General features: G+C 43.6%; 1 protein-coding gene across 1 annotated transcript in view; it reads right to left on the bottom strand.

Annotated features, from left to right (window-relative positions):
• Nucleotides 1-3,337: 3,337 nt before the first annotated feature.
• STK17A (serine/threonine kinase 17a) overlaps nucleotides 3,338-18,560 on the bottom strand; it is a 43,932-nt gene continuing 28,709 nt past the window's right edge. Inside the window, 6 exon segments of the mRNA XM_032234704.1 lie at nucleotides 3,338-3,664; nucleotides 3,666-3,777; nucleotides 3,780-3,844; nucleotides 5,414-5,590; nucleotides 5,681-5,729; nucleotides 14,262-14,388. Coding sequence (XP_032090595.1) covers nucleotides 3,529-3,664; nucleotides 3,666-3,777; nucleotides 3,780-3,844; nucleotides 5,414-5,590; nucleotides 5,681-5,729; nucleotides 14,262-14,388 — 666 coding nt within the window. The 3' untranslated portion in view covers nucleotides 3,338-3,528.

Raw genomic sequence — 18,560 nt, 5'->3', positions numbered from 1 at the left:
TAGTAAAAAGATGGTAAAGTCTCAGATCCAGAAGCACAAAATTTAGGCCCACTCCATTGCGAGGTTCCTTTATTTTTCTAGACATTTGAAGACTGGCATCGACAGCTTTGTCAGGGTGAAGATATGTAATTGGTGTTCATAAGCACACAAATACTTCACCCCAAGGCAATAAATTTACCCTGCAACAGATGTTATACAGGAATGGAGAGGGTACCAAACCTTGCATCATCCCACATATCCATATTCTATTGTCATTAAATGAAAGTTAATGTATAAATCTGAGCTGAAGGAACAATGGTAAGCTATCCTTTCTGCCTTGGAAATATTTGCTAGCCTTTGCCAACTTCTCTTAATGTTGATTGGAAATAAGGTTATTTTGTTCCATATCTATTCTTAGTCAAGAAAATATTTTGGGTGATTGAGAGCCACTAGTATAATTTATAGCATTGTTTATTTTCTTTGTTCAAAGAGGACACAGTACTTGGGAAAAAGACACATTGCTTTTGTTCCTTCATTATGCCTTTATTAGCCTAATATTGATCTGCCTCTGTGAACATTATTTGTTAGTTGTGACACTACACTATATCTTAAGGACATAATTAAACTAAGAAGAAATAGATCTCATATTAAACAGTGTCTTACTTTTTAACCAGAAACTAACTACTTGTGTAAAATCTTTGTCCAGAAGAATTTGATCACACTGCATTGCTTTCCATGGAATATACTAGAGAACCAATGCTTTAATAAAACAAATCCTTTATTAACAATGGTTTGATATTGCTTACAAAATGGGAAAAAAAGATATTGCATACATATCAGAAAAAAGTATTGAATTCTCGTTTAAGAGTTTGAGTAGCATAGCTAATATTCTGGAAATGAATTCTTAAATTTAAACTGCTAATGTTTTTCAGTGTAATTATTGTCTCAATTACAATCAAATACAGTTTTGGAGCCCCAATTTTTAGTTATGAACAAAAAATAGTGATTTTTATAATTGAGAACTACTTAGTAAACTTTGCTGAGGAAAAGGGGCGTGGAATTTAAACTTTTAAATCAATAAGATGATTCCTTGCGAATTTAAATGAATTCCAATTACATATTAATGGCTCAGAGAACAAAATTTTCAAATACAAAATGTATGCACTAAAGGAAAGAACTATTCCATGTTATAGCAATAAATCTGATGTAACAAATGGCACATCTGCAAAGTCAATTAGGAGCTTGGCATAGTCTCATTGATTTTGTGAAAGTTAATATGTAAATGCATGGTTGAGTGTTGAACTACCAAAAAGTTGCTCTTATGAAAGTAAACTCTTGGCTTTCATGATTATGCTAGTAAAGCAATACTGCTATTATTAGTGATGGAGATACTTTTTCAACTAAGGCATAGCAAAAGTATGGAGCAATTAAGACTTAGTATTATTTAATAGAAACTCTTTGGGATGGAATGACAATTTTCTCTTAACTGGAAAGCAGAAAACAATTTCAGAATTGAACATTTCCTTAAAATGTTATGAATATTCTTTGAAGAGTTGAAGAAAAATTATGATATGCAAATTTCTAAAAATCATTAAAAAAACCAGAAAAACCAGTTTACCACATTAAAGAAATAATGTTTGTATTGATCAATGGAAGAACCTAACTGGGCTATAATTTAAAGGGCATATATAATCATAGCGCACTTATCACGATTTGTAAAATGCTAAGCTATTTAAAGATATGGCACTTATTTACTGTTCTTAACTCTTTATAAAGGTACTCCTGTATTCTAAAGGAGTTTTCTTCTGTTGACTATGCTGCATTTATGACCAAAGTATCCAGAGTGCAAGTTTTTATCTATACTTCTAACTAGGAGCTGTCTAGAAGAAATGATTATTTTTTTAATGAGCGCTTCGGGGAGAGAAGGGAAAGGGACTGTATAGTGAGGCTGTCTTGTAACATGCAATCATAATGGGCAGGCTCCATTGCAGTCATAAGTAAATTTACATCATTCTAATCACAGAGTAACAAAAATAATACAAATAACATAATTCATATCATTTGTGTAATGATCTTACTATGGTTGACAGAGTGTTCAATTTAATATGCAACTGAAAATAACAGACATCCTCTTTATTCAGCTACAATAAAGCATGGTTTCATTGTGTATACATAACTCATAATTGTAAAAGCCTTTAATTCCTTTCAGATTTATAATTACGAGCTAACAAAACAATACATATTAAGAATGCACTTGAATTGAAATATGGATATACAAAACACAAATCTTGCATTAATTAATAATAAACAGAAAATCAATGTTTCCCTCGAAATTCCATTTTAACTTATAAGAAGCACTGCTAGATCCTCACAATTTCTTATAAAGAAGTATGGAGTCAGAAACCTGCATTTATACTTAATATAAATTAATAAACTATCTTCATATTGAACATTTCTTCAAATTTTCTAGTGCACAAATGTTGAAATTTTACAGAAACTTAATCAAATTATTATATGGCTTGAATCATATAATCTAAACATGGTTCTGAAATAAATGTTTAATATTATTCCCAAAACTGTTAGTAAATCTATTAGAATAAAGCACTTTTCATGTAGAATACAAATTTAAGAAGTAATTGAATGATGGTAGATAAACTGCATGATGTACATTCTGCATATAAATGAGTTTTTGGGGTCTTTCATTCTTTGAGTTATAATACATCTATCTCTTTATAACTACATAGAAAAAAAATAATCTGCGAAGTAAAGAAAACAGCCTATACCTATTCCTGTGAGCAGGTTTTTTTTAAGGAAGCTAAAACATCTTGATAAACTAGGAGTGTAGAAGTAAAATAAATTTAGGAATAAAGCTAAAAAATTATTTCTTACTTAGTGATGAATAGTTTAAATAGGACCAGTAAAAGGCCACTGGCCAATTTAGGTACAAATCTATCTAAACATACTAGAAACTAAAAGTACATTGTATTTCTTTCCTAATATATTGGTCACCAAATGATAATTATATAGATTAAATACCAAAACTAATATACATATTTCAAAGAACATCCTCTTTTCCCAATGGCAAACATTAACGTTAAAGTTAGGATTACAGGTAGAGGCATTTATCAGAAATAATATTATATTATGAAATCTGGAAACTGAATAAGCTTATATACTAGCATTCAAATTTTAACTTATTATTTTATGCATTTGAGGAAAATATACATACATAAGTTTTATTCAGACAACTCAAATATCTACCATGAATAAATAATTAAACAGAATATCTAAAACATTGCTTTGCATGTATTAGATATTTTAGAATTAATGTTTTCAGCTTTTCTCTGTGTTAAGTATTTCCAATAATATCAATTCCATAGAAATTAAGGTATTTGGCAGATGATTTTTAACATTTTCCTCTACAAGAATATTTTTATATGAATTTTATTTGCTGTACATAACTGATCTAAGAAAAAGAGACAATCTTACAAGTTAAGGCTCAAAGCAAAAACAAGCTATAATTCAGGCAATTGCAGGTATTCAGTATTTTCAGTAAACTCCAGGTATTTCATGGAGAAATGGTTCCTTAAATTTAAATAGTTTTGAAATAGTTTTGTGTGTAACATTTTATCTTTTTTTTGATTGCCTGCATTGACCCAGTGTATAGGACGCCATTAAAATAACTCCTCTTTACTACTGGTTCTTCTGTTTTTTCTCCAATTGTAGAATTTTCAGATGTATAGACTTCATTTACAGTAACAACATTTGATTCATCTTCTGTGTTTTTAATACAGTTTATTTATCAGGAATATCAGTTTGAGCCAGCCAAGAATGCAGCAAACATTCTTCTGCAGTTGCCCGTTTCCTAAATGAAAAAGAAAGAAATTGACTTAAAGAGTCTGGCTACAAAATGTTAAGGCTTAAAATCACATTCTAGGATCCTGTTAGCTTTGAGATATTTCACTTCACATGAACCATATTTTCCAAATAATAGAACACAATCTATTGCAAATAGTCATATTCTTTTTTTAAAACTTACATTTTCATCAGGGCTTATATTTTTATTTTAGGATGAAGTAAACAGATCATATTACAGTAGACGTGAATACCAACCTGTGAATCTCCCTCCAGAAAAGTTAGATTACATATACTATAAATTTGATGTTTCCAGTTTAATCATCAGAATTATTCAAGTCCAGCTAAATCCACTGCTAATGCAAAATCACATGAGATGACATTGTGAAATATATTATTAAGCCAAGAGTACATAACATAAGCCGCTGGGTGAGATTATTCGCCGGCACAGGATTAAATACCATCAATATGCGGACGATACCCATTTGTATCTATCCGCCCCGTGCCAACTCAGTGAAGCGGTGGAAGTGATGTGCCAGTGCCTGGAAGCTGTCAGGGTCTGGATGGGAAATGAACAAGCTTGCACTCAACCCTGACAAGACCGAGTGGCTATGGATGTTGCCCCTCAAGGATAGTCCAGATACTCCATCTCTAAGCCTGGGGGGGGGGTGAAATCTTACACCCCTCAGAGAGGGCCCACAACTTGGGTTTCCTCCTGGACCCACAGCTGACACTAGAACACCATTTGTCAGCTGTGACCAGGGAGCTTTTGCCCAGGTTCCCCTGGTGCACCAGTTGCGGCCCTACCTGGACCGGGAGGCACTTCAAATGGTCACTCATGCTCTTGTCACCTCGAGACTTGACTACTGCAACGTGCTATACATGGGGCTGCCCCTGAAAAGTGTTCGGAGACTACAACTGGTCCAGAATGCAGCCCGCGCGAGCGATATTGGGTGTACCAAGATACACCCATGTTACACCTATTCTCCACGAGCTGCACTGGCTCCCGATCAGTCTCCGAACGCGCTTCAAGGTGCTGGTTATCACCTTTAAAGCCCTACATGGCTTAGGACCTGGATATCTACGGGACCGTCTTCTGCCACATACCTCCCAGCGTCCGATAAGATCTCACAGGATGGGCCTTCTCTGGGTGCCGTCAACTAGACAATGTCGTTTGGCGGCTCCTCGGGGGAGGGCCTTCTCTTTAGCTGCCCCGGCCCTATGGAATGATCTACCCCCAGAGATCCGGACCCTCCCCAGTCTCACAGCCTTCCGAAATCTATTAAGACCTGGCTTTTTCCGGCAGGCCTGGGGCTGTTGACCTCTTGAATGAGGTCCAGCCCCACCAAGGTTGAGTGCATGTTGTGTCTTTTAACTTGCCTTGTCTCTATTTTTTAACTTTTCTAGTATTCTTTTAAATTGTTTTTTATGTAAGCTGCCCGGAGTCCTTCGGGATTGGGCGGCATATAAATTTATTAAACATTAAACATTAACAAACATTAATCATTTACATTTTCAGTTCCTATTTTTCATATGCATAGGTTAATACTCATGAAGAAATAACTGAAATAGATCTTACTCAGGTTTTTTAATCAAAAGAGATTTGATGAAATCCACTGCAGATTCAGATACAAAATCAAAATCTTCAGAGTAATTTACATGTATCTGAGATATATTTAAGAATGTTTCTTGTTTATCATTCCCCAAAAAAGGTGATACTCCTGTTAGCATGACATATGTTAATACTCCAATGCTCCTAAATAGAATAAGAAAATAAAAACATATGTTTCATTAGAAAAAAATATGTGGTTTTGAATTAATATTTCAATAAACAGTTTTTTCTTACCACATATCTGTTGCAGTACTGATTGGATCATAGCTTAGAATTTCTGGAGCTATTAGAAAAAAAATACAATTAAGTTACAAAGAAGACAGCAAGGAGATGGCAAAGAGATGGTGGTTTGTATTTCTTTTGACATGCAATCTAGTTGGTGGAAACAAATCCTTGGCACTGAGAACTGAAACAGTATAATAATGTGAAAAGGATAAACAGAAAGAACATTGGTCCTTATCTGAATGTGTCTTTTCAGTAGAGTGGTGGGAGGGGCTACAATTGCGTTTTGTCAAAACCTGATTGGTCCAAAGACTGAGGGAAATTTCTTTAAGTATCCTCCTTTCCCTGTTGGCTCCCAGTTCCCTTGAGGTTGAATGACAAAAGCTGAACAGAAACAGACCACCCAACCACCCCTCACCACTCCTGACTAGCTATATATATTGCTGAACTAGGGAGGGATGTAGCCCCTCCCACTACTCCCACTATGTTCTTTTTCCAGTAGAGATGGTGGGAGGAGCTACAGTTGGGATGTATCCAAGCTGGGTCCCAGGGAGGGAATTAAGACCCTGGGGAAGGGGCAGTCGCTACTGCTGGAAAACCCTGCATCCAAAGGATGCCTCGACCAATGCAAAAATATCACGATGATAGTGTCGGATAAAGGGAGTCGGGGATGACCAAGTGGCCGCCCGGCAAATGTCCTCGAATGAGGCTCTGGTGGCCCATGCCACCATAGTGATGGCACTCCGCATGGAATGGGCAGTGATCCCCGAAGGAGGAGTCTGATCTGAGGCTTCATAGGTGGTGATGATGGCCTGCCTTAACCACCAGCCAATAGTGGCAGACAAGACCCTGGGCCCCAGGGAGCTGGGCTGAAAGGAAATGAAAAGAGCCTCAGACCGATGGATCGCTGACGTACGCCTGAAATAAATGCGCAAAGCGCAGCTGGCATCTAGGCGGTGCCAAAGGCGGTCCCTCTTGTGTTAGGGAGCTGGACAAAAGTTAGGGAGAATGACCTCCTGCGCTCTATGGAAAGGGGAATTGACCTTCGGGAGGAAGGTCGGGTCCAGTCAAAGGACCACCCTATCCTGATGGAATTGGCAGAGATCATCTTTGGATGACAGTGCCCCCAGTTCAGAAATGCGCCGAGCAGATGTCATGGCAACTAGGAATGCTACCTTAGGGAGAGAAACCTGAGGTGCACTGTTCCCAATGGTTCAACCGGAGGCCCTGTCAGGGCCTGAGAACAAAGGGCAGATCCCACATGTGGAACTGATGAACCAGGGGCAGCTGGATGTTAGCTGCTCCCTTTAGGAATCTTTTGACTAGGGGAAGGTGAGATAGTGGGGAATGGCCATCCCCGGCAAGGACCAAGGACAGGAGTGGGAAAGACCCTCGTCCAAACCCTTCTATAGAAATTCAAGGACTTGGGCAACTGAGGCCTTGGTTGGAGATATGTCGAACATCCTGCACCATTTGATGAATGTCAACCACATGGAATTATAAATCTGCATGGTCGATGGACGTCTGGAAGCCTCGATAGTCACGATGACCTTGTATGACAAGTTTGCGTCCCTCAGGAGGCTCCACTCAAGTGCCAGGTGGTCAAATGGAGCCATTGGGGCTCCGGATGGATTAGGACCCCCTGGCACAAGGAAATCTCTTCCTGAGTCCACGAGGAGATATGGACAGTTGGACAAGGTCTGCAAACCAAGGCTGTCTGGGCCAATATGGTGCTAGCAGGATGATGTTGCCCTCTCTACCACTATCTTTCTCAGGGTCCCTTGGATCAGTGGGAGAGGGGGGAAGGCATAGACTGGGCTGGCAACCATCTGCTTCTGAAGGCATTGGTCCCTTCTGCATTATGGCCGGGAAGCGAGAGAAGAACCGCGGAAGTTGTGTATTCGCTGGAGTCGCGAACAAGTCCACCAGTTTTGTACAAATTCTTCAGAAAAGCTCAGGTTGCAGCTACCATTCGCTGTGGTCGACTGTTGCGTGGCTCAGTCAGTCAGCCTGATGGTTGGCCATGCCTGAGATGTGCTTTGATGTTATTGACGCTAAGTGCCTCTCCGCCAAGGAGCAGAGTTTCTGAGCCTCTAGCCAGAGGCACTTGGAGTTTTTGCCCCCCTGACGGTTTATGTGGGCCTTTGTGGCTACGTTGTCCATCAGGAGGAGCATGTGTCGATCGGCAATCGAATCCTTGAAGTATCGGAGGGCTAGATGAACTCCCTTCAGCTCCAGCCAGTTTATGTTGTGGGGCAGGTCTCAGATCATCCACTGACCTTGCACCAGCTTGGAGTTCATCATGATCCCCCAACCGAACACGCTCGCGTCCATTATGATCATAACCCGATCCATTCCCAGAATTCCGACCTGCACCATGTGGCCAGAGACAGCCACCTTTTCCAGAGGAGGGGGAGGGAGTGGTCACGTGTGGGTTTTATCTTAGCCTGATTGGTCCAAAGACTGAGAGCAAAGCTTTAAATACTGGTGCCTTCCAATCCTGGCCCAGATTCTCTCAGTCTTTGGTCCAAACACTGTTAGAGAGATACAGGTAGGATTTATTGTTGTTTTGCAATCTGGTTTCTATTTGGATTAATTGGGCACTTTAAAACGTTCTCCTAAATTCCAAATTGTGCAGCTGCGGCCCCAAGGGACAGTCCTCTGCCTCGGGCGGTTGGGGAGGGCCCTGAGGGGCGTTCTGCCTCCCCCCCAGGCCTGGAGCCTTAGCCCTATCCCCGGGAGTGCGGGGGTGCCAGCTCCTTTTTTGGCGGCTGCAGCGGCAGCTGCGTGGGCCATAAAGCCTCGGGAAGCAGCAGCAGTGTCGCGAGGCGTCCCCTAGCCGCTCGCGGAGCCGACGATCGTTGGATCGGCTTCCGCGTTCATTTCTGGGCATTCTCTGGCTGCGAGTGGCCTCTGGGGGAGGGGTGCGAGCCTGAGTGCTGTGTGGCCTCCCCCGTCCTCTCTGGAAGCGACATTGGCATCTGAGCGCCCGGCTGATCCGCGGGAGGCTTGATTTAGCCACTGGGCTGGTCCGAAGAGCTCCGGCGTCCATTTTTGTTGCCACCACGTGCGCGAGGAGCGCGCTTTGATCTGCGGCTGCCCAGGCCTTATTCCCTCAGCGTGCTGAAGGAGGCCTCGGTCCCGGTGGGGCCTACAGTGCCTTGAAGCCCTCGTTCCAGCGTCGGACACGTGAGTAGGCATGGACGAGGGGCCTGAAATTCCCCAGGGCCAGGAGGTGGGCCCGATTGGGGGTGGGGAAGGCCTAGGGCAGGGGGTTGACCAGAGTATCCCCCCACCCCGGATTCTGGGAAGGCCCAACCCCCAGCTAGGTCCTCCACTAGGGAGGAAGCCAGGAGGCACAGGGCTATTGAAAAAACTTTTGCAAGGTCTGAAAGACAGGCCAAGTCTACTAGGCCTTCATCCCGGGATAGATCCAGGTCCCCTCTGGGCCCTCTTTCAGCATGTTCTTCCCCTAGAGGATTTAGCCCTTATTCTTCCCCCTCGGTCTCTCCAGATAGGCCTCGTTCCTACTCCAGAAGGAGGCGATCTCCCTCTCCTTCCCCTCCTGGGAATCCCTTGGAGGGGACGTCTAGGGGGCCCTGTCCCTCACGCAGGTTGGCCCGCAAGGGCCTATCTCTGCCTTTGGTGATGTAGAAGATTTGGAGCACCTTCCTGAGGGTATTAAAAGGCTTATTTCTGCAGCCATTGCTAGGGGTGTTGCCCAGCGGGACAAGGGGTCCTTTTCTTCCAGGCATGGGGGACTTGGCAGGGCCCAGTGTCGTGCTTCCTCTCCTTCCATGGTGAGCGAAGCATCTTTCTTGGGGGGGGAGAGCCTCCCGGACATGGGCTTCTCAGATGATGAGAATGCAGGCCTTTGAGATGAACCCGCGTCTAAGGGCCTCTTTGTTCCAGCCATGTTCAAGATCCTCTTGGATAAGGCGAGGCAGACCACCAAGGTTGGAATGGGGGACCCCTTGGTGCCCTCGCCTAGAGATCCTGACATGGCCATGTTCTCCGCCACGGCAACTAACAAGGAGGAAATTCCAGCTCCTCTCCTGTTTTTGGAGGTCTTGACCGATCAATGGGCTCGCCCCTCCAATTTCTCTGCTCCAGGGAGTAATGACTGCCGGCACTATAAGGTGGAGCAGACCTTTGCCCAGGCCATTCAATTGCCTGCCATTGACACCCCAGTGGCCGCCCTAGTTTCCTCCTCTCCGGTGGTTTCAGGCGATGCGGCGGATAAGATGAAGCCGGAGGATAAGTGTGCTGAGCTTACTTTGCGGAAGAATTTTAATGCCACTGCGTGGGCTATCAAGTCCGCAGCCTCGGCCTCTTACTTTAACCGTGCCACTGTCATGTGACTTAAGAAGCTTCAGGAGCGCATTCCCATCCAGGATGAGCGGATCCACCAGGATCTCTTTAAGATCATGGTGGCTTGCCAGTTCTCCGCTGATACGACCCTGGACATGGTAAAGTTTGCGTCCAGTGTCTTAGCCACCTCTGTTACCTCACGTAGGCTTCTCTGGCTACGCCACTGGCAGATGGATAACATGGCTAAGTGGGATTTGGCAGCCGCCCCTTTCAAGGGGCCCAATCTTTTCGGGGAGGCTCTCGTCCCCATCTTGGCTGAGGACAAGGACAAGAAGAAGGTCCTTCCCACTAATGCTAAGAAACCTGAGGCTAAGTCTTGCCCTTTCCGTAGACAAAGGTATAGGGCTACAGATTACGGCTATAACCAACGCTTTCCTTCTTTCCCAACTGATAGGCAATTCTCCGGGTCATCCTTTCAGGACAGGAATCGATTCCAGGGCCACTCCAGGCGGCCCTTTCGTGGGGAAGGCGGTCGTCCCTTCTGCAGGGGGAAGTGACTTGAACCCGAATCGTCCCATCGGCGGCCGCCTCTCCCTCTATGCGGATCAATGGGACGAGATCATGTCGGACGCTTGGGTCCGAGCCACGGTTCGTCACGGTCTCGGGTTAGAATTTCTCTCCACTCCTCCAAACCTCTTCCAGTCGTTCCCTCCGTCTCGGAGTCGGGAGCGCCGCCGCCTGATGGATCAGGCAATCGCCCACCTTCTTGACATTCAGGCGGTGGAGGTGGTTCCTCTAGAGGAACGAGGCCAGGGCCACTACTCCAACCTCTTTATGGTTCCGAAGAGCACAGGGGGCTGGAGGGCGATTCTAGACCTCAAGCGCCTGAACAGGTTTCTGGTGTACAGACACTTCAAAATGTCATCCCTCAAATCTATCCTTCAGGGCATCAGGAAGGGGGACTTCCTGGCCTCCGTGGATCTCATGGAGGCCTATCTTCACATTCCCATCCTGCCCGGTTCTTGAGGTTCTCTCACGGGTCCCGTCACTACCAGTACAGGGCTCTGCCCTTCGGCCTGGCCTCGGCCCCACGGACCTTCACGAAGGTTCTGGCGGCTCTGGCGGCTCATCTGCGGTCTGTCCCGGTTCGTCTCCAGTGTTATTTAGATGATGTCTTGGTTCAGGCGGGGTCCCTTCCTCAGGCCGTCTCGGATCTTCGGCTCATCATTCGGAGCCTTCAAGGCCTGGGCTTTTTGGTGAACTTCGCCAAGAGCCATCTTTCCCCCTCCACTCGCATTCTGCACCTGGGGACAGTCATAGATTCCAAGTCGGGGGTGGTGAGTCTGTCTCAGGAACGGCAGGACAGCCTCCGTCTTCTGGCGGAAGGCGTTCACGCAAGACGGTCCACTTCCATCCTCTCTCTGTCACAGTTATTGGGCAAGATGGTCCGGATTGTCCTGTGGGCCAGGCTTCATCTCAGGCCCCTCCAGTGGGAACTCATCCCCTTTCAGAGGGGATGATTGAGCAATTCTCTTCAGACTCTCTGTCTCCCGGTGGGGGTCTGGGTCTCTCTGGCGTGGTGGCTCTCCCCGACCATTCAGTGGGGCTGCTGCTTCTGGGAGCCGGACAGGGTGACCGTCACCACGGTCCTCATCCTCTAAAAACCCCGTATCCTGCTGAGCATCCTCCCCCAGGATGGACCCTTCACTGACCACAGACGGGGATGGAGATTGAGAGGCCTCCCACATGCGGGTACTAGAGGTAGAACATCTAGCCTGACGACCTATGTGTGGCCTGCTAATCCCTGGGCTGTGACCTTCTTCTGGGAAAGACCAGTTGCAATGCTCTTAGTGATGGGCAAAGAAATGAGACTCTTGATGCTTTCAGGGAGGAGATCCAGGTCGTCAAGCTCCTCTTCAGACGGCCCTGGCAAGGACTGCCCTTGGGGAGTAAGGCTAGCAGCTGGCAGGAAATTCCTGGAGGTGCCTTCTAGGGGGTCTTCCCCAACAGCTCTCAGAGAGACAGAGGGAGAAGAGGGGCTGAAACCGCTGGGAGGAGAGCCAGATTGAAGTAAACTGGGTCTGAGGGGGTCTTCCCCAACATCCCTGACCGCCCTCGGGGAGACAGATGGAGATGGAGAAACTGCATGTCTAGCCTGCCAGCTCGATCTAGCAGGAGATAGAGGGAGAAGAGGGGCTGAAGCCCCTGAAAGGAGAGCCAGATTGAAGTAAACTGGGTCTGATGGGAGATCTAGATCTGCTGGGCCTTGCATTCTGGGCCTGCTTTTCGGCCCTGGCAATCCTCTTTTCCAATGCTTTTTGTCATCTAAGCTTATCTCTCATTGTGGCTCTAGAGGGGCAATGGCCGGCTGGACCTATCATGCTCCGCTCCCTGGGTTCACCCTGGGTCTCTGGGGAGGCCTGCAGTGCGTTGGGCCTAGACGTGGCCATGAAGCACTCATGTATCCGAAGTACCAGCAGCGGTCGCATGAGGGCCTGCCAGTCTTGATTAGTGGCCATGAAGCATGAAGTTGGTTCTGAGGTGTAAGAGGCCTCTGGTGCGCCTGGCGACATTGCGGCCCTTGGGAGCTTCAAACGCTGCTGCCTGGGTGGCCTGCTGACCTTGATGGTGCTGCCGTATAGGACAAAATGGGAATTGGCTTCCCAAAATGGCCACCTCCATGTGAAGTGGACAAAATGGCCACCACAATGTTGGATGACGGCTGGGGAGTCCGTGAGCCACGAGCCATATTCCCAGCCACGGCACATTTCCTAGTCTTTACAGGACCTTGCTGGAGGCTCGGCAAGCCACAAGCCAGCTTCCAAACCGTGGCTCGCTTCCTAGACTTAAAAAGGAGCCACACGCCAATCTCCCATGGCTTGCTTCAGCATCAGTAACTTTTGACAGCTTCACAAGCCGTGTGCCAATTCTCAAGCCGCGGCTCGCCTCTGAAGGTGCGAAAGAGCTGATGACTCGACTGCCTCCTCCATTGGCTTGCAGCCGCTCCTGGAAAGCTGCCTGGAAGGAGTCTGTCAGCCCTGCTTGCCAGGGATCGGACCGGGTTCTGGGGCCAGAAGGTAAGAGACAAAAATGCCGGAGGAGTACTCCTACCTCTCTGCAAGATGGATTGCCCAATCTCTAAGGCCCGCAGCAGTGAATTTTGCAATTTTAGAACAGGATTCCAATTAGTCAGATTGAAGAGAAAGAACACTATTCCAACAATTTCCTCAAGAAGCCAAAGCAGTGTTTGGCCAAAGACTGAGAGGAAACTGGGAGTCAACAGGGAAAAGAGGATACTTAAAGAAATTTCCCTCAGTCTTTGGACCAATCAGGCTTTGACAAAACCCAACTGTAGCCCCTCCCACCATCTCTACTGGAAAATAGATAAACTTCATTTGGAGATGTAATTTGAAGTGTAACATGCTAATCAAATTTTATTTAGATTCAAAGGCAAATTGTATACAAATCATCAAACATGTAATAAATTTTGAATATTAAAAAAATAAAAGAATTGCCTTCTGGAAAAAATATATTAAAACCTAATTATTTCTTTATTGTGATCGTGGCTGAATAGTATTTTACTATCTTTTTTGAGATTTCTAAGAAATATAGTATTGGGAATATTATGTTATAGTATTGGGAATATTATTTTATAATATTAAAAAAGTCAAATTTCCAAGAATGGGTGCTAGTGAAGGTGCCATTACTTGATTCTGCATGAATCTCCTTCCCTATATAGCTACTTTATAAGCAGATAAAATGCTTTCAACATTCTGCAAAGCATTTTCACAGAATTAGAGGAGCTATCTTACAAGAACCCTGGTTGTGCAGTTATTAGAATGCAGTATTGCAGGCTAACTCTGCCCATATTCTAGAGTTCAATCCTGACTCAGCCTTCCATCCTTCAGCAAAATGAGGATCGAGATTGTGGGGGACAATATGTTAATGTTGTAAACTACCCAGAGAATGCTGTAAAACGCTATAGAACATTATATAAGTCTAAGTATTATTGATATTGTTATCTTGGGATGACTGGAAAATCTGCTTTGTAGCCCTGCTGCAAGATTCAAATGTAATTTAAGCAATGTGAATGCAGGTTATGTTCACAGAAATAGTGAAAAGCTTTTATTTGTTATTCTGGTTTTCTATTGGAATAGAAATTGATTATTGTAAGATCTGAAACATTCAAAGCTTAAATTCTGATAAATATCATATAACTCAAATGTTTGCATTATATGCTGCAAGCTATTGGCTTTGAAGATCACATAAATAACAAACATACCAACATATTCAGGTGTTCCCATAATTTCTCTTAGTTCTTCATTAGTTTTCAGTACTCTGGAAAGTCCAAAATCAACTATCCGAATTTCTCCCAATGGTGATTCACAAGATAGCAAAATGTTTTGCGGCTAAAAATATATATAAAGGGAAATAAGCTTACTGGAAAATAGTTCAGCCATTTCTTATCAGGCATGTAACATTTCTGCCACCAAAGCTTTAAATTTTACCATATGTTATTGACATACCTAACCACCTATTCAGGACAAATGTCACTGTGTGAAGTCTAGCATTCATTAATTTATCCATCATCAATTTAAGATAATTACTATGTGAACCAAAAAATTTTTTGTGTATCATTTGTCCTGAACAGACAATCATTACAGTATCTGTTCAGGCAACTGTGGATTTGCCTTTCATATCACACTACCTTAATGCTTACCATACAATTCCAATATTTATTTCCAATATCTTAAGTTATTCCTGAAGGCTATAGTTCAGATCAAGTTTTGTAGGATTCTGAATATTCTGGAATAGTCTTGTAATTACAGTATCTGGTTATCATCAAAAATTTCTTTTGAAAGCTAAGAAGTTTGAATTTGAAAGAGTATCAATTATATATACTGATACTACTTTCCCCAGGCTATGTTTTGAGAAATCAATAGTTTTGTCTCTTTATGCTGCAACCTTTCACTGAGCACTTACTAGCACTTGGGTGAGGTTTACCAACCTCTCTAATGTAGTTAATATTATGTTTCAAATAATATATTCATCTAATTGTCCTGCAATGTCAATTCAACCATTTCCAACATATCTCAGCAACAGCATTCTTTAAATACTCTGTGCCTGGCTTTTTGTGTCAATTCAAAGAAGTAATTCTGTACTTCTTCCAATTAACAGTATATAAATATCCTAGTCTCAACCCAAGTAAAGGCTTTATTTCTTACTAGCCTAGTACTTTCTTCTTGCCAAACTGGTTTAAAATCAATCCTACATTGTGATTAAGGTTATTTAGAAATGATTTATCTATATGGACAGCTAAATGACAGTTCGGGAGTCTGAAAATATCTGTTTTCTTCCAGATGTTTCAGTACCTTTCCAGTACCGAAGATGTTACCTAGCTGGGTGACAAAATATCTACATTGTAACAAGAATCAAGCTCAAAGAGCACCAAGGACTCCACAGTTCAATTCTAAGTTACATATTTTTTTCAGTTGCTACAATTCTTTACTTCACTAGAGTTAACATCAGGTTACTATACATTGCTTTTAACTGATTTTTTAACAGATCATGGTCTTCTTTCCAATATTACCACTTCACTCGGTGAGTTTTCCTGAGCATCCTACTCTGAAGTTGTTAATTTACTTTGCCAGTGCTTGCTCAAGCATTGTATAATAGATATATTTCAATCAAGTGGGTATATACTACAGTCTTGTATTGTCCATGTAGATGATTCATCCCCATATTGTCAATAATATGTCACCTGAAGGACTCAAGTAATTGATTCATTATTGTCCAGAAACAATATACAATAATCCCAATGTTGCAGCAGAGCAGGGCACCAGCCTAAGCCCAAGGGGGCTGCCATTCTCCACAAAGAGAAAAGCTGCTGCTGTATGCATTCGTGCCAACCATATTGACTTGCAGGAAGATATATGAATGAAAAATGCTCTGTGTGTATAGATTACCTCACAAATCATAAAGACTAAACTTATAAAAAAACCGTTCACAAACAACCTCACAAATACTATATGTCATGTGGTCTTGCTAATTCCTCACTGCATGTTTACTAGTGGTTGTTTTCATGTACTTTGTAAGACCTACATAATTTTACCAAGTGACAAAAATGATTCCTGAGAGGATTAACCAATTTTCCACATATAATTAACTCATTCACTCATTCAGAAAATAAAACAGCTAATTGCGGATTATGACAATGACATCTAAGATTTGTTTTCATCAGTTTTTATCCCTTTTTTAATTTAATATGGCAAACTAAAAAAGGAGTAGTTTTTAAAAAGGAAAATAGAAAAATAAAGCCAACCTCCTCCCCAAACATAGGTGTGTGTGTATGTGTGCTACATTGCATAGGCAATCTTAAAATGTCCATATCTGAAGTCACATATTCAATATTCCTAGAATTTTGTTAGAACTAGTTGTAGTAATCTTGGTTAATATAGGCAAAAATAGAGGGCCAAATTTGAAAAACCTGTACTTTTATAGCAGAGTTCATTACAGTTCTGTGGCTGTTGATCAGTCAGAAGACTAATAAGTGGAAATTTCATTTTTGACTCAGACCTAGAGTTTATAACCTGGCAGCCAGTTAAAATTAAGTTAAAATTGAATTGCCAAGTTGGACCTGAATCTTGCACTGGTGATGCAAATCTCTATTTTAACTGAGATGCAAGTTAGAATATTTTGACACAGCAAATTTGCTCTTCATACTTGTCATATTTACAAAAGAATGCACAATGTGATCTGAGCATATCTACAGGGAGTCCAAAAGAGCTCCTTTTATGTGTACATTGTACTGTAGCTGTGATGTAAGGCTTTGCTTGTCTGATTAGTCCATATATAAGGTGACCAGATTTTCAGATTGGTAAAGAGGGACACCATTGATGGGGGGGGGGGGGGGCTTGATTAAAAATTTTATATTTTGTCAAAAGGTCACCCCAGGACACTGAAACCAGCATAAATATGAATCTGTTGCCAAACAAAATTGTGATCACGTGACCATGAGGATGCTGCAACGATCACTAAGTGTGAAAAATGGTCGCAACCATTGACTTATAAATAGACTAATGTTCTGAAAACCTGACCTAAATTACTATATATTTTAAATAGCTGTAAAGCTATGCTGAAAAAGTTGTTCTCAAGGTATTGTGATAAATTCAATAAAAAGAAGGGAATTCTTCATGAACTTAAGGAGAAATGAGAGTATTGGATAGTAAATGGGCAAATAAAATTACCAATCAAAGAGAATATTTGCACCTCAGGGTTGAAATGAGATGTTCTCTCCTACTCTTTCCTCTTCCTTCTCTCTCTGTCTCTCTCATCCTCTTTCTCTTTGTCTCTCTTCTCTTTCTCCTTCTTTTCCATTCTTCCTTCACGTATCTTTCTTTCTCCCTTCTCTCTCCTCTTTGTCTCTTTCTGTCTCTCATCCTCTTTCTCTTTGTCTCTCTTCTCTTTCTCTCTCCTTCTTTTCCATTCTTCTGTCACTTTCTCTCTCCTTCTCCCTTCTCTCTCCTCTTTGTCTCTTTCTCTCTCTCACCCTCATTCTCTTTGTCTCTCTTCTCTTTCTCCTCCTTTTCCATTCTTCTATCACTTTCTCTCTCCTTCTCCCTTCTCTCTCCTCTGTCTCTCTCTCTCTCTCTCTTACCCTCTTTTTCTTTCTCTCTCCTTCTTTCCCACTCTTCTGTCACTTTCTCTCTCTTTCTCTGTCTCTTTCTGTTTCTCTCCCCTCTTTTTTCTTCCTCTCTCCCACTCTTTTATCACTTTCTCTCTACCACCCAACCTGTGCCCATACTTATCTTCGACTGATCATGTTTGCAATAATTTACCTTTTCTAAATAGACGCAGTTCCCTTACCGGATCCCTCGCTCAATCAAACACACACAAACACAAAACCATTTTTCTCCAAACTTTGGTCACAGCATGGTTCTGACTTCGGCTGGTGGGAACAGCTTTCCCCTTTCCCCGTCCAGTTTGGCAGCGAGTCTAGCGGAGAGCTGTCCCCATCACCGGTGACCGGGGCGGAGCGCGGGTAGCGAGAAGGCAGGCCCGGCTCTTCTTGGCTGCTGCCTCTCCTTGCAGCATGCATACAAGAAACCCCGCGATCTCCGGTCTCTCTTAAAATACGGAAACTAAGCTGTCACAAAGGAAACGGCCAATAGGAATGGCTCGTGGTCACAGATCAAAAGAGGAGATCGCGACGGAGAAAGAGCATCCATTAGCGCTGCCCTCCCTCCCTTCCCTACTTCTGCGCCCGGACTAGTTTCCCCTCCCGCCTCGGAGGCGCCCCACTCACCATCTGCCGGTGGGCGTCTCCGGCGATCCCCCGCTGACGGTGAAAAAAAGGCCCAACACCACATGGAGGGCGGAGAAGAGCAGCGCCATCGTTGCCTTCGCTCTTTCTCCTGCCTTTCCCTCCCTTTGGCCGCCAGGTGGAGGAGGTGGAACTGGGGCAGGGGCACAGAAAGGAGGCTGGGAAGGCCGCCCCGGACGGCTGTCTCGCACACAGGATGGGCACAACCTGGGGGATACACAGGGAAAGGCGCCTGCTCGCCAGTCTGCCCACCCACCC

This window comes from Thamnophis elegans, chromosome Z (assembly GCF_009769535.1).
Source record: "Thamnophis elegans isolate rThaEle1 chromosome Z, rThaEle1.pri, whole genome shotgun sequence".
Classification (NCBI taxonomy): domain Eukaryota; kingdom Metazoa; phylum Chordata; class Lepidosauria; order Squamata; family Colubridae; genus Thamnophis; species Thamnophis elegans.
This window is presented reverse-complemented; position numbering and strand designations above follow the sequence as displayed.